Here is a 15,103-nt window from a genome sequence, read left to right on the forward strand (position 1 = left end):
GGGGAGGGGCCTGCGGCGCCGCCCTGGGGGTGCAGGGATCGCGGGCCGCGCTTTTCCCGGGTCCTGGTCTTCCAGGCTCCCGGCACCGCCCAGTGCACTCTCCCTGCCCCCAGGCACCTCTTCTGCCCACCTTTACTTCAGACCTCTCTGTCCTAGCCCTGCCACCCTGGCTGGGCCTGCTCCCACTTGGGGGGAGATCCCGGGGGGTGGGGAGACGGTTCCGTGGGTCAGGAAAAAGGGCGGATGTGCTGCACTGCTCCTGGGACATGCGCCACGGCCACCAAGCCTCGTGGGCCGCGCGCTAGATTGTGCACTCGGCGACCTCGGGCCAGATGCTCGGTCTCCGCAGCGAGGGCTTGAGTCAATCCCCTCCGGGCATCCCTAGGGAACCGGGAAAGCTGCGAGTGGTTGCTTTCCCAGGAGCCAATTTTGCCCTTGAGGATACCATCGAGGAGAACTTGTCCCCATCACAAATCCCATCCCGGACCTAGAGGAGGAGAAAAGAGGCAGAGACTGACCTGCGGCTTTAGTTCCTTCCTACCCACCCCACCTCCATCACACTCCGAATCCCACCTCTCAAACTCCACCCCCCCACCACCACGCCCTGAACTTGGTTGGGAGAGAAGCCCAGCTCCCTAGGACTTGAGCATCTAGAGGACCCTTGGCTTAAGGCCTATCCAGCCATCGAAGCAGGAACAATCTGGCTGTTCTAGGCTTGAAGGAAGTCCACAGGGCTGCAGTGGGGCCTGAGAAATCAGACATGGTGTTGAGGCTATCAAGCGCAGGGCTGAGCTGGACGTGGGTAAGGAAAAGGGGAGATGAACTCTAGGCTAGAGACAGTACTTGGGCAAAGGCACAGATGAGCTTGGGCAGGGTTGAGTGCCAAGGCTATGAGGGGCAGTGTGGCTGCAGCAGCACAGAAATCCAGCATAGCCCGAAGATCCTCCAGTAAATGAGGCTGACAGGGACTCTTCTTGGCCCCATCCTACTCCTGCTAAGGCAAGGCACTGAACATTTAATATCAGTAAAGATAATTTGTAGATTTGTCTGGTGGCTTTTGAGGACAGGCAAATTTAATAAGGACTGAGGCTGAACAGTGGCCAGTCAGGTCAAATTACCCTTCTCCCAACATTTTCTCTTCCATCCCTAGCTTTTAAATTTTTTCCACCTCCAGAAAGTCTTCTTAGATTGATTGACTGAGAAATCACTTCCTCTCAGACCTAAATGATAACAGCTCCTATTAGCCAAGTGTCAAGCATCCTACTAATCATTTTTATGCATATCATTCAATTATCCTAATAAATCTATCATGTACATATTATTATTATTCCTACTTTACAGATGGGGAAGCTAAGTTTCAGAGCCCAGTGAATGGCACAGTCAGGATTTGAACTCAAGTTAATAAACTCCAAAGTCTGCACTTAAACACAGTGCCCTCCTGCAACCCTTTTGCTTTATTAAGCCTACTGCACCCTCTCTGCCAAAGTACAGATTCCCTAAATCCACCTACTTTTGCAGAGAACCAAAAATTCCATATATTGTCTTGATTCTATCTTTGTTCTGGTGATGTTTATCTGTCCTCATGCTATGCTTCCTATGAATATGCAAAAACAATACATGGCATGCCTGTGTAGTATGCATGTGCTTTTGTGCATATGTGTATGCATGCAGGTATATATCTGTGCATATGCACATATGTGTATGTGCATAGGTAAATGCATGCATATGTACACATGTTGGTGTACACTGTGCATGCATGTGTCTATTAGTGAATATACATGTGTATGTATGTGGGTGTGCATGCATTTGTGTGTGTGGAATGTACCCATCTATGTACACGTGCGCATATGTGTGTGTGTATGCATGTGTGCATTGCGCATGTGTGCTCATGTTACATTTCACAGACAACAGTTCCTGCTTGGTTGTTATGGGAACCACAGTTCTAAAAATGTTAAACTGAATCCCACTCCATGTGGGCCAGAGAAACCAAAAGAGAGAGAATTGAGTGGCAGACACATCTGGGAGCCCAGAGCTGAGGTACAGAATCATGGGCTTAGCAAGAACTGGATAGGCACAGGCGCCCCGGAAGTCTGGTCCCACTCATGAGACTGCTGTGGATTGGATCAGAACCCCAGTCCTGCTTCTGCCTATCTCTCCCTTCTCATCTTTTCTCAGCTTCATGCTTTTCAAACACCTTCCTTCCTTCCTCTTTCCTCCTTCTCTTTTTTCCTTTCTCCTTTTAGCATGTTAGGCCTTTACCTAACCAAACCACACAATAATTAAGCACTTAAGTGTGCTGGGCAGTAGGCATGATGATATGGAGCTCACACATCTGAATCAGACATAGTCTCTGCTCTTGAAGGAGATCAAGAGTGGTAGGATTTGGATAATACACAAGGGGAGAGGAGAGAGCAAAGGGAGAAAAGACAGAAGAGTATGGAAGATGAATCTGGATCAGGTATGGAAGGCTTTCATTGTAGTGTATATTGTTTTGTAGGAAGGTAGAAGCTGTGGACAGTTTGGGATAAAACACCATGAATAATGTTTTAGGGAAATTATATCAGTAGTGATGTGCAACGTGGAATGGAGGGAGAGGGAACACAGGAAGCAGTTTGGTACAGTGCAGGCTTGTCTCAAATAGGGCATAGGGGTTGGGAGGATGAGGGAAGAAATAGCAGGCATTCTGGGTTGCTTTGTCAAACTCTTCCCTGTATCCTACTCCATCAAGATTCTTATGACCCTTCCCTGTATCTCCATGGTGAAAGTTAGGATGAGAGTGACCTTTTGTCACTGAGCTATGTGTTGAATTCTTCAACTATTCTAGAAAAGAAGTAAGTTGGAAACCACTAGCCTGGCATATGGTGGGTGCTCATTAATACTTGTAGAATGAGGGGATCCCTGGGTAGCTCAGCAGTTTAGCGCCTGCCTTCAGCCCAGGGCGTGGTCCTGGAGTCCCCGGATCGAGTCCCCGGATCGAGTCCCCTGATTGAGTCCCACATCGGGCTGCCTGCATGGAGCCTGCTTCTCCCTCTGCCTGTGTCTTTGCCTCTCTTTCTCTCTCTTTCTCTGTCTCTCTGTCTCTCATGAATAAATAAATAAAATCTTTTAAAAAAAATACTTGTAGAACGAGTAGATAAAGGGATATACACTTATCTTGGAACTGGAAGGCCTAAGTTCAAGGCCTACTTCCATCTCTCACCATCTGTGTGCCCTTAAGAAAATCCCCAAATCTCTTGGGCCTCAGTTTCTTTCCCTGTACATTGAGGGGTCAGAAAGGATATTCTTACAAATTCCTTCCAACTACATGTTATGTGATTCTATTTGACTGTCATAGCCACCGTGTTTGTGTATGTGCAGGAAGTGGCAGGGACTGAGGCACTGGCAATAGGCACAGAGAAAATAAACACAGGAAATATTTTAATATTTTTAACATGTTCTGGCTCTAGTATTAATATTGTGGAATAGATAAACCAAAGACCTTCCTGCTGCAGAATATGTGGACTGACTCACAAAATATAACAGACCTCTGAGAAGCTTAACCAAAATTGCAATTAAGGAAAGAAAATCTATCTGGATCAGAATTGGGCATAGAGCTGGGAGACCAAGAAATGTAAGCATGGGATGTTCTGTGACTAACCCCAGGAGGTATGGGGAGGGAGATTTATTGCTTGTCTGTGCTGCCCTGGCTGAAGAAGTGGCCTATGAGAATGTAGAACTATCTGAGTTAGAGTTTAACTCACAACTCCTGCGTGATACAGGAAGCCCAGGCTAAATTAACATAAAGACTGATCTCCATTAGTTGGTACTCTTGGGAAGCATGGCACAAGAAAACACAAAACTGCTCTGGAAAAACATATTCTCTCTCTCTCTCTCTCTTTTTTTTTTTTTTGGAAAAACATATTCTCAACTCAGGCCACAGAGTATTATTGCCCAGGTAAATCCCCACTGGAGATGAGCTCACAAGCTAAACACTACAATGCATAAAAGGGAACAATGTACCATACATGAGAGTAGATAAGACCCTGAAGAACTTCATAAGATCCAACAGGTCTGAGTGACAGCCTGGATATAGGAGGAGGAGGGGTCAACCATGAATCCCATAGAACTGTAAATTATTTTCATGAGTCTAAGGACCCACACAAACAGGTAATAGTCACCATTAGCAGAAAATTGGATATATAAAAGAATATGATTTTCGACAGTCTTTTAAATGACAGCGGGAACCCATATGGAAGTGTTCATTAATATGACCAAGGGGCTACAGCTAGGGTAGAGACCAGGGCTGGTTGGCTTAGAAGTCATTTATGCAGCAGTGATAGCTAAAGGCCTGGAAATTAATGTGCTTTCCAAAAAGAGTATTAAAATAAGGAAGGTGAGAGCTAGGAACTACGTCTGGGAAAATACCCACATTTTGAAGGCCAGATGAAAAAGAGGAGCAAGTAAGGAAAGAGCTCTCTGTTTGTTCTTGATTCTTTTTTTTTTTTTTTTTTTAAGATTTTATTTACTCATGAGAGACACGGAGAGAAAAAGAGGCAGAGACACAGGCGGAGGGAGGAGCAGGCTCCATGTAGGGAGCCTGATGCGTGACTCCATCCCAGGACTCCAGATCACATCCTGGGCTGAAGGCAGGCGCTAAACCGCTGAGCCACCCAGGGATCCCCTGTCCTTGATTCTTTATGGGTCTTGGGTTTGGGTAGATTTTCTGATTATTTGATTTAAATTCTTTCCATCTCTGGCCTAACATTATCTTCCCTCATAATCCAGCAAATGGAGACATTTCCTTTGGGAGTACTAGGAAGGACTTTTCATCTCGGAATTCTAGAACTAGGCTGGGCTCTGGCACCAGCAGCACTACTAAGTCACTTCTGTGGGGTTCAATTTTCTCATCTGTGATATTTAGGTTTAAGTGTGTGTGAGGACAAGATGGGGCATGATAGTGCTGACAGTACTTGATAGAATGATTTAAAGCGGGTAAGGGTAGGGTGGTTAGACACCACCCACCCACAGCCTGTCTGCCCTTCTTTCTTTGCTTAGGTTGTATGATTTGCAATCAGTTGCTTGAAATCTGGGCCTTTCTGCTCTTCCATACCCTACTCTGCACGGAAAGTGAAGTCAGGTGGTCCATGCCTGTGAGTGAAAGGTGTGGTCACTTAAATAGTAAGCTAATGAAAATCATTATTATCTTGTGTCTCTGTGAATCCACCTCTTATCTATTATAATGCCGGATGGTCCATCATTTGAGCCTCTCTACAGGGTTAAAGCATTGCCCGCTGCAGGCTACTCTTAAAATGTTAACTCTTCTAGAAGAGGTAATGCAGAGTCCTTTACCACAAATTGGTCTATTAGATACAAGATTCTCAATCACGTGAAAGTACTTAATACTTGGGGAGAGAAATGGGTGGAATTCTCTGGCTTGATAATTTTGTCTCTGGTCAGTTGGACTGTGGGGTGGAGGGTGAGCATGTCTGACACTGAAGGAAGCCAGGTTGATCTGATATCATAGAGCTATAAGGCACTCTTAACTCAAGAATAGCTCAGCTCGAAAGAGAAAAGACTGAAATCTGCACACAAGCCCTATCCTTTCCTTAGCAGAGAGAAGTTACTGGGGAGGAGAGATAGGGTGGCACAGCAGCATTTTTAATGCTCAAGGTGGCCAGAAAGAGTATAAAAGCTTTTGAGTTGGGAGTTCAGCTTTCCTCCCATCTAGCTCCAAATTCCCTCCCCAAACTACCAAGGGTTCACCTGGAAGGAGAGCTAGGGAAAAGCAACTATGGCAGGTGCGTGGCTGGATGGTAAATGGGCTGCCACCACCTGAAAAAAAATATCCTTTTGTGAGCAACTAACATCATGACTGTGAGAATCTGGCAACCACTTTGCTGGGCTTGGCTCTGCCCATCCATGGTCTAGCTGAATGCCGAGTCCCATGACAGCCATGTGCTTCTCAAACAGAACGCATGGGCACTAGCTGGAGCCTCTGTGACGCCCAGTACTCTGGGTGTTCACAAACAGCACTGCCATACTGCAGTCTTCTTTTGCCGTCACTACTGCCTGGGGCTCCCTCTAGTTGCCAAACCTATTTCACTTCTTGATAGGAAGCCTTTTCCAAACAGTGCTATTAAGCGGAGTTGCCACCATTTGGGGGTTAGTAAAAAAGTATTGGCTTTGTAGCCAGACAGATCTGAGTTTGAGCCTGTCTGTTCTTAGTTGGGTTACCCAGCAAGTTACCTATTTTGCTCCCTCATCTTTGAAATGGAATACATGCCTGCTGCACTCAGGATTGTGAGGATTACGGATAATATCTGCCCAATGTTCAACACCTAGGCATCACAATCACTCTCAAGTTTCAGAAACACTTTGAGCTCTTAGGTCAGTTGTGACTAAATGCATTTGTCATTTCAGTACATGTTTATTGAATGCCTACTATGTGCCACAGCCCGACAGTAGCTGCGTAATGATTCCTTTGGCGTGAGTATCTCCTTTCTCTTCTGGCACATATTCTCCTGGGGTAGTGACTGGGGGAAAGGGTCAGAAGCCTGGATGGCAGATCCAGTAAGCTTTTAGCACAATGATTTTAATTGCAAAAATAAACAGTTTTGTCAACTGCTCGAGAGTAGCGTCTGCTTTACAAAAATTAACAACAACAAAAGGAAATAACCCCAAAGCAAAACGTTACATCCAATGACTGCTGGAAACGACATTGCTGTACAAAAGCCCGCGCGAGACCGGCTCGGCGCTGCCCCAGCCTGCCTCTGGGGGGTCTAACGAGGGGCGCGGGGCGTGCGCCAAGCCAGTTCCAAAAGACTGTCGTGAGTCGCAAGGCAGTGCCTACCCAGGGGGTGGCCCGAGAGGACTCCCCTCAAAGCCGGGCTGACGCGGGGGTCAGCGCCCGGACCGCGGGAGCTGTCCACGGAGCTGGTGCTGAGCGAGGCGCGAACGGCGGGCACTTGAAGGGAACTGGAAGCCGGACGGCAGGCCCGCCCCGGGACGTGCCGGGGAGAGGAGAGGGGAGGGGGCCGGGCCGGGTCGCCTCTTCCGTGCCGGGCGGTGGCGGCGCCTCCGTCTACAAACCCACTGCCCCCTCACAGGGCGGCGAAAGAGAGGCCCAAGGAGTAAAAGCCAAGGCCCTTGAGCCGCTCTTCGGCGCGAGCCTTCTGCTTGAGGTGCACCTTGCTGTGCCTTTTCTTCTCATCGCTGCGCGCGAAGCGGCGGCCGCACACGTCGCAGGCAAAGGGCTTCTCCCCGGTGTGAGTGCGCACGTGCGTGGTCAGGTGGTCGCTTCGGCTGAAGTTGCGGAGGCAGATGCGGCACTGGAAGGGCTTGTGGCCCGTGTGTATGCGCAGGTGGCGGTTGAGCTCGTCGGAGCGCGCGAAGCTGCGCACACAGCTCTCCACCGGGCAAGCAAAGGCCTTGGCATGCGGCCGCGGGCAGAAGCAGCGTGCGCTGCACTTGCCGCCCCGGCGCCCCTTGCGCCGCGCCTTGGTAGCGGGGAACGCGGCGGGCGGCGGCGGCCCGGGAGGCTCCGGCACGCCGCTGCTCCCAGCGACGTCTGCCACCAGCGCTTTCGGGAAGTCCGCCGCGGCGCTGCGGAGGCCCAGGGGGGAGACCTGAGCCTGAGGGCCCGCCAGAAACTCTCCGCCGTCGCCGCGACTCCCTCCCTCCCCACCAGGAGGGGTCAGGAGACCCGGGAGGCCCTCCGCCACCTCCCCCAAGTCACCCGGGGCCAGCGGGAAAGCGTCGTAAGACCCCGCGGGGTAGAGTCTGTTGGCGGGACCGGCCGGCAGCTCCGCCGGGCAGCTGATGGACAGCAGGTTTTCGATCTTGGCCCCCACGGAGGGGAATCGGGCGTCGGGGGCGGCCTGGTAGCCGCCCTGTGACCCACAGCTCCCTGGGACTCCAGCTGAGAGTAGTTCCCAGGGAGCGTAGGGGCCCTTGAAGGCCGAGGCAGTGTCCAGCGCGGGAGAGGCCGGAGGCGCCCGGAGACCTGGCTTGACGTCAGGCGGGGAGAGCTGAGGCTCATACAGGCACTGTGAGGGGGCGCCTGCCGAGGGCGAGACCTCCCAGAACGCATCTGGGAAGGTGGCAGCGCCCATATCCGGGGAGTAAAGGTCCGCTGGACCCGGCAGCAAGGCGTCGGGGCCTGCGGGGAAAGAGGCGTCCAGCGGAGACCGGGAGGCTGCAGCCTCAGGGCTGGGGAAAGGTGCCAGACCTAGGATGCCGGACATGAGGTTGAAGAGAGCCTCCGGGTCGTGCGGGTGTTCGGGTACTGCTTGGATGAAGAAGCTACCGCTGTAGCTGAGGCCAGGAGGGGGCGTGGGTGCAGGCCCCTCCAGGAAGCAGGAATCGGCTAAGTCCCCCCCAGCGCCGCAGCTGCTCAAAGCCCAGCTCAAGAAGTCGCCTGCTGAGGAGGGAGCAGTAATCAGCTCCGGGCGCATCAAAGGGCGCGCCTCGGAGTCCGCAAGCCCTTCCCCACGAAACCCTTGGGGCGCGCTGATGCATGAAAGGTGCCTTTTGCACACTGTGATCCAGCCAGGGCCCGCATACGCCCCAGGACGCACACACAAACATGCACACGCAAAACACACGTGCACAGGCAAAAGGTCGCCCTGGTAAACCCACAGGTTCCTGCGGAGGCGTTGGCTGCACAGAGGGGCTGGGAATGGGGGTGCGCACCTCGGATCCCCGAGCCTCCTACCACCCCTACCCCCACAGCTCTCTCGTCCCAGTCCCTGCAGGTTCTCAGGCACCATGCGCCCCCGCGCTGCGCAGCCGTCTGAGCACCCTCTGCCGCTCTCCTTACCTCCGGGGTAGCCGGCAGTCGCTGGCGCGTCCCTACCGGGCAGCCGGGACAATTCCGCGCTGGGTTCCGCGCAACAGCCCTCGGTGGACATGACCAAGAGCGCGTCGGGGCTGGAAAACTCGCTAAGGTGGAGCATGGCGCGGCGGCGGCTGATGGGCGCCGGGGGCCTCGCCCGCTGGGCTTGGCGGCGCGTGGGTGACGGGGAGGCCAGCAGTTGGGGTGCCCTGCGCCTCACAGACCCAAGCACCTGGGCTGTTGGCTCCAGGTGCTCACCTCTGGGAAAGGGGTCGGGGGGCCGAGGCGCCCTTGCTCGCCGGGACCGGCCTCGGGAGGCGGCTCCTCGCTTCTCCAAAGCGCAGCCGGGCTCCCCAGATCCGCGGCCCCCCCACTTATATAGCAGCGGCCGCGCGGGCTCCGGGCTTCCGACTCCCCGGGCCACTGCCATTTCGGGAGGCCCCGGCCCTGCCGCCGTGACGTAAATGCCCAAACATGGACACAGGATGTGTGCCGGGGACTCCCGAAAAGGAAAGCTCGGGCTGTGACGTCGCCTCCGCCGCTGCCGGGCCCGCGCCGCTGCGTGCGCGCTCGCTCCCCGAGCGTGGAGCCCCGTGCGCGCCGGGGCCGCGGGTGCGCCGGGTTGGGGCGCTGCGCTGCGTGGAGCCAGGCGTTCGGTTAGAGCCCCTCCCCCTTGCAGGCAGAAGCCCGCCGTCCGCGAGGCAGAACGCCCCGGGCGTTGCAATGCCACGGTTAGGGATTCGAATCCCGTCTCTGCCACCTACTACCTGGGTCATTTAATCTCCCTGAATGTCAGTTTCCTCACCTGTGAAATGAAGCTACGTACGTCTACTTCATACATTTGCTGTAAAGAGTGATTGGGTTAGAGCATGTTAAATTCTATGCATGAACACACAGTAAAGTACAGAGGTTCTTGCCATTATTCACTATTTGCTCCCATTTGTGTGTGTGTGTCATTTTCTTAGTAGCTTCCCCCCCTCGTTTGTTCTAGAAAAAAAATAATTCAATTAAAAAGGACCGTAGCGCTTGCTACTGATGAGAGAAAAAGTCAATTACTACAGAAGGGTTTATCCTAAACCGAAAAGTAAAAGTCTCTTTTTCCTACCCATCTACGTCTTGAGGTAGCAACATCTAAATTTCTTGTGTATGCTTCCAGAAAAAAATTATGCATATGCAAGCACACACTCTGTCTTGCACTATAATTTTTCCCATTTTTAAAAAAAGATTTTATTTATTATTCACTCACAAGAGACAGGGAGAAAGGCAGAGACACAGACAGAGGGAGAAGCAGGCTCCTGGCAGGAAGCAGGATAGGGGAGTCAATCCCCAAACCAGGATTATACCCTGAGCCAAAGGCAGATGCTCTACCGCTGAGCCACCCAGGAGTCCCTTTTCCATTTATAATAGCTGAGAGATTGCCCCATGCCTGAACCTAAAGAGCTGGACCACTCTTTTCTAAGGCTGCATAGTACTCCATTGTGAGGGAGGCCAGTTTGTCCCCATCCGTGAGCATGTACGAAGTTTCCAATCTTTGCTTTTTACCAATGTTGTAGCCAAGTTCTTAACTATATAAATGTGAATATATCTGTGGAATAAATTCCAGTCAGTGTAATTCTGGGTCAAGGGTATATAAAATTTTGATAGAAGTAGGGCCAATTCGTGCTCCTTCCTCCCTCATCTACAGGCTATGAGATGCTTCTGTAGACTTTTTTCCCCTTGCCTTTATATAGATGACTTTTACTCTAAGGATGTTATTCCCAACAACACACAGAGAATCCACAGGATATATTTCCCTGGAATCAGCACCTGGAATAATTGGGCTTCTTATGGGGGAAAAAAAAAAACAAAAAACCCTAATCTTAAGGAGGCTGTGAATCTTGGCTGCAGCAGGTCAGTCAGTTCCAGCAAAGAAGCCTGCCTGCTCTCCTGATTTCACTTCTCTTCTGCTGTGGTTTTGCTCTGTCTTACCTTCTCATTCTCTTTAAAAATTTTTTTTGTTTTATTTTGTGTTCTAGCTCATTTACCTCCTTTCTGAGACCAAATTAGGGGATTAAATAAATACATGGGATAGCACGGTTTTCTTTACAAAGAACATCAATTCTTGGGAGTCTGGGAGCTGGGAAATGGGGAGGGCAGAGCTGGGGTTTCCTCCTTTCTCTTTCTTAGGAGTGGGATCAAAGCCATTCAGGGGTGGTGGGCTATAGTATGATTTGCCATGTATCTCCCAGCCTCTCTTGCCCTCTGTTACTTTTCTTTTAGGAAGAGTTCCAAGAATGCCCCAACCCCACCAAATTCTCAGGCCTTTTGCCCTATGTCCATTGTCCAGAAATTCATTCATTCATTTTCTCAGTGTTCATTCATACAGTATTCATTCCTTAAATGCTTACTAAGGACCAGAAGGTAGATTTTGGCTTTGAGTCTACCAGGACCCTAAGACCCATCTCCACCCCAGCTGCTCCAACCCCACCCTACAGTGACCCTTTTAAGTGTGTTCGCAGAACATGTCATCACCTAATCCCTGCAAAACCTGGGTTGATACACTTGTGTTCATCTTCTCCCCGTGTCTGGAAATCATACAAAGGCTTTTCAAGAGCCATACATGTGCACTAAAAAGTGCTACAGATATAATTCTAGGTTAGCTACACGTGTGTTTGCATGTAGGAAATGAAAAAATCCAGCACATGTCTATTAGGATTAAACACACAGAGCACTATTTCCATTATACTCTATTTCAGACCTGGGGGATTGATTGTAATCCAAATGCATCGCCAAAGCCAGGTGAGCCCACACCAGACACGCAGGGCACACATGTCTCAAATCCATTCTGGCATCTTGCTGCCTGGGAGGGAGGAGGAGTGGAGGGGTTTGGCGAGGCCAGTGTCCAGGGCTCCCCAGGTTGCCCCGTCGGGCCAGATTGGCCAGCCCCAGGTTCCCCATCCCTTCTGCTGTTCTTCCCTCTGCCACAGCATTCCTCCTCCTTAGTCATAGATAATTCCCCTACTCCTTTGGCAACTTCCCAGGCCTTTACTGCTCTCTGCCAAGGGCTACTGGGCTAGCTCTATGTTAAGACAAGAGTCCAAATCACCCCAACTTCTTATTACAGGCCAGGTCTGGGGACAGAGCTGCAGAAGGAAGAATGAATAGGAGAGGAAATGGGGAACACAGCTTGTGCTCTTGGTATCGGCTGGCCCACATCCCCATCTCTGAGCCACTCAGCTTCAGTGGACACACATACACACACTCTCCCATGTGGAGTGGTTACCTCTGGAGGGTAATTGCATCTGCATTTGATTCCTTGAGGAGGAGAAGGTAATATAAAGCCCTTTTGTAGCCCTTCCCAACTCAGCCCCTTTATCCCTAAATTTTAACAGCCCTAAAAAAGATTCTAGGCCCAGATAGGATAAAGGTCTTTGGAAAGGGCTGGAAGAAAAAGGAGCTTAGACCTATGAGTTCTACTTTAATTCATGCTTTAAATATAAAAGCAGGAACCGGAAGGGAAAAAAGGAAAATCACACACTTTGAGCACTTTACAAACGTATCATTTAATCATCCCAAAGCCCTATGGAATAAGGAAGTAGGGACCTATTTCACAGATGAAGAAACAGACTAGATAAGATTAAATAACTTGCTCAAGACCACACTTCTATTCAGTGGTGGGACTGAGAGTCAAGCCCAGGCTAGTCTATTCCCAAAGATAATTTAGGAAAAAATTATTCATTTTACAAAGGATTCACTCTAGGATGGCCTATATGGATGATCTCCCTCTAGTTTTTCAAGTAGGATATGAAGTATAAATTCAATCTGGCTGATGTCCTTCCCTGCAAGGATTCCCTGGAATGACCGCCATGAATAGGAGCATCGTGGATCATATCAGACATGTGCCAAGAAGGAGCACATGCAAGGTCCTTGGGAACTTGTGGAAGTTAGTGGTGGTGGGAGTGTGTGTGTGTGCCCCACGTGCACCCATGCATGCTCATGACCTTGGGGAGGGTGAGAGGAAATTTCTGATTTCCATGGGAAAAGGCTGGGGAAAGAGAGTTTACCTTCATGACAAGCACAGAACAGACAATTACTGAATGAATTAATGAATGAAAAAATTCATTCATCAGATGTTCATTGAGCACAGCCCTGTGCCAGGCACTGCGCAGGCCCTTGGGACACTGATGCTGATGCTGCAGTGGGTAAGACTGGAAGCTCTGGATCCAGGGCGGGAGGAGGGAGGAGAGGAGGATGGGGAGGAGTGAGCCTCCCTTTCTCTCTTCTGGGAAGGGCCCAGCCCCTGTCATCATTTTGGTAATGCTACGGCCCCCTCTTCCACCCCCCACCTTGATCTTTCTGCTCTAAATATCATTGTGTTCAAATAATAGTGTATATATTTAAAAAGACTCCAAGAAGACAGCTGCCTCAGAGTATTAATCATGAAGAGGCCAGCACTCAGTCTCCATGGCGACTCCTGACAGAGCTGAGAAGCAGCTATGCGTCCCACTTCCTGGGGCCATGGAGATGCAGGGACAGAGCATTTCTCACCCTTCTCTTTCCTCTCAGCCTCTCCTCTCTCTCTCCTTCTTCCCCTTTCTTCTTTCCCCACCCTCCCCCTCCACTCACTCTCCTTTTCTCTTCCTAAAAAAATGTATTTAAATGCAAGGACTGAAGAAGGATCCAACCATCAGACTAACAAGGAACGAGGCCAGTGAAGCTGCAGCAGAGGTGAACTTGGCCTCCAACTAACACCTCTGCAGAACACAACTCCCCTCCTTAAGACCCCTGTAGTGCCTTTAGGCTACACTGACCACTAGGACAGGAGGAGTCTAAGCATCTGTCCCTGAGGCAAGGGACCCACTGTCAGGGCCCTTCTCTGTCCTTTCCCTCTTCCCTGCCCAAGGCCAGTCATTGGTTTATGGTTTTTGTCTTTATTCTTTTCTTAATGCCCATAAATTAACATAGTAGGCTCATTAGAAAAAGATAAACATATCTCTCCCAATTCTATACCCAGATATATACATTTAAATAGTGTCAAGTTGATTCCTATGGATTTTTCTTCATGCATAATTCATTTAACATTAATTTATTCATCTATTCAGCACTACCATCATCATCATTTATACCAATGGTGTCACACTATACATATTCTTGTAATTAACATTATACCTCCAATGGTTTTTCTTTTCCCATCATGATATGGATTAATCTATAGAGTTGGGGTATTTTTTTTAAGATTATTTATTTATTTATTCATGAGAGACACAGTGAGAGAGAGAGAGGCAGAGACAGCAGGCAGAGGGAGAAGCAGGCTTCCTGCAGGGAGCCTGATGTGGGAATTGATTCCAGGACCCAGATCACAACCTGAGCCAAAGACAGGTGCTCAACCGCTGAGCCACCCAGGTGCCCCAAATCTATAGTGTTGTTAACAACTGCTCTAGGGTATCCCATTATGTACACGCACTTAAGTTTTTTACTCTATAGTTTCCTGTTTTTCATTATGATATAAAAATCTGGCTGTGCATAGTCTTTTATGTGTACTTGGGGCACCAATGTGGGGGTAATAAGTATGCTAGTTAACATTTGTATATCACTTTCTATGGGCACTATTCACCAGGTATTGAGCATTTTACATAGTCACCATTTAAGCCTCACAACTTGAGGGAAATTGAGGACCCCATGCTTAACCCCAAGGTTAAGAAACTTGCCCAAGCTTACAAGGTTAGTAAATGATGGTGCCAGCATCTGAACCTACAGTAAAACCATAGGCTAGATTCCAAAAACTGGAATTCAAAGGTACAAACATTCAAAATTATATAATGTTAAATTTTCCTCTAAGAAAATTGTTCTGATTTTGGACCCAGACAGAAGCAAATGAGAATCAAATGGTAAGCACAAAGAGGTATTGCAGTGATATCTTAATTCGCATTGTAAATTTAAATTGCATTGTAAAGATTATTGGAATCTTTCTATGGGACCTTGGTATTTCCTTTTCTGTGATCCAGCAGAACCTTCCTAATGCTCTTCACATCCTCACAATAGGCACTGGAGATGAGGCTGTTCTGGCATTGACTAGAGTGAGGTCTGAGGTATGGGGGCTTCTGTGCCCTCCTTTCTTTTTTCTTTCTAGTTTGGGTCATGAGGGAGGTAGAGAAGAGGAGAGCTAGGTGGCTGTGAACCGTTTAGGGTAAGCTTCCTAACTCTTCCAAGGCAGCTTCTAGCTGTTTTCTCACAAGAGAGAGGGAGGTTATCCCTTCTCCTGTCTTCCATTCTTTATCCTTCCTTGGGCGAAGTCAACACTGGACATTTCTG

At 49.6% G+C, this 15,103-nt stretch overlaps 1 protein-coding gene across 2 annotated transcripts; it reads right to left on the reverse strand.

Annotated features, from left to right (window-relative positions):
* Positions 1-6,386: 6,386 nt before the first annotated feature.
* EGR4 (early growth response 4) lies at positions 6,387-9,364 on the reverse strand. Of its 2 annotated transcripts, none has more exons than XM_077842912.1 (2): positions 8,798-9,364; positions 6,387-8,398 (listed from the first exon to the last, which is right to left on the reverse strand). In XM_077842912.1, the coding sequence occupies exons 1-2, from the start codon at positions 9,240-9,242 to the stop codon at positions 7,080-7,082; spliced, it is 1,764 nt and encodes a 587-aa protein (XP_077699038.1). In that variant the 5' UTR covers positions 9,243-9,364; the 3' UTR covers positions 6,387-7,079. The 2 variants fall into 2 exon arrangements, with proteins under 2 accessions (XP_077699038.1, XP_077699039.1); XM_077842913.1 differs by having other exon boundaries at positions 6,387-8,395; positions 8,798-8,995.
* Positions 9,365-15,103: the final 5,739 nt, after the last annotated feature.

This window comes from Canis aureus, chromosome 12 (assembly GCF_053574225.1).
Source record: "Canis aureus isolate CA01 chromosome 12, VMU_Caureus_v.1.0, whole genome shotgun sequence".
NCBI lineage: Eukaryota > Metazoa > Chordata > Mammalia > Carnivora > Canidae > Canis > Canis aureus.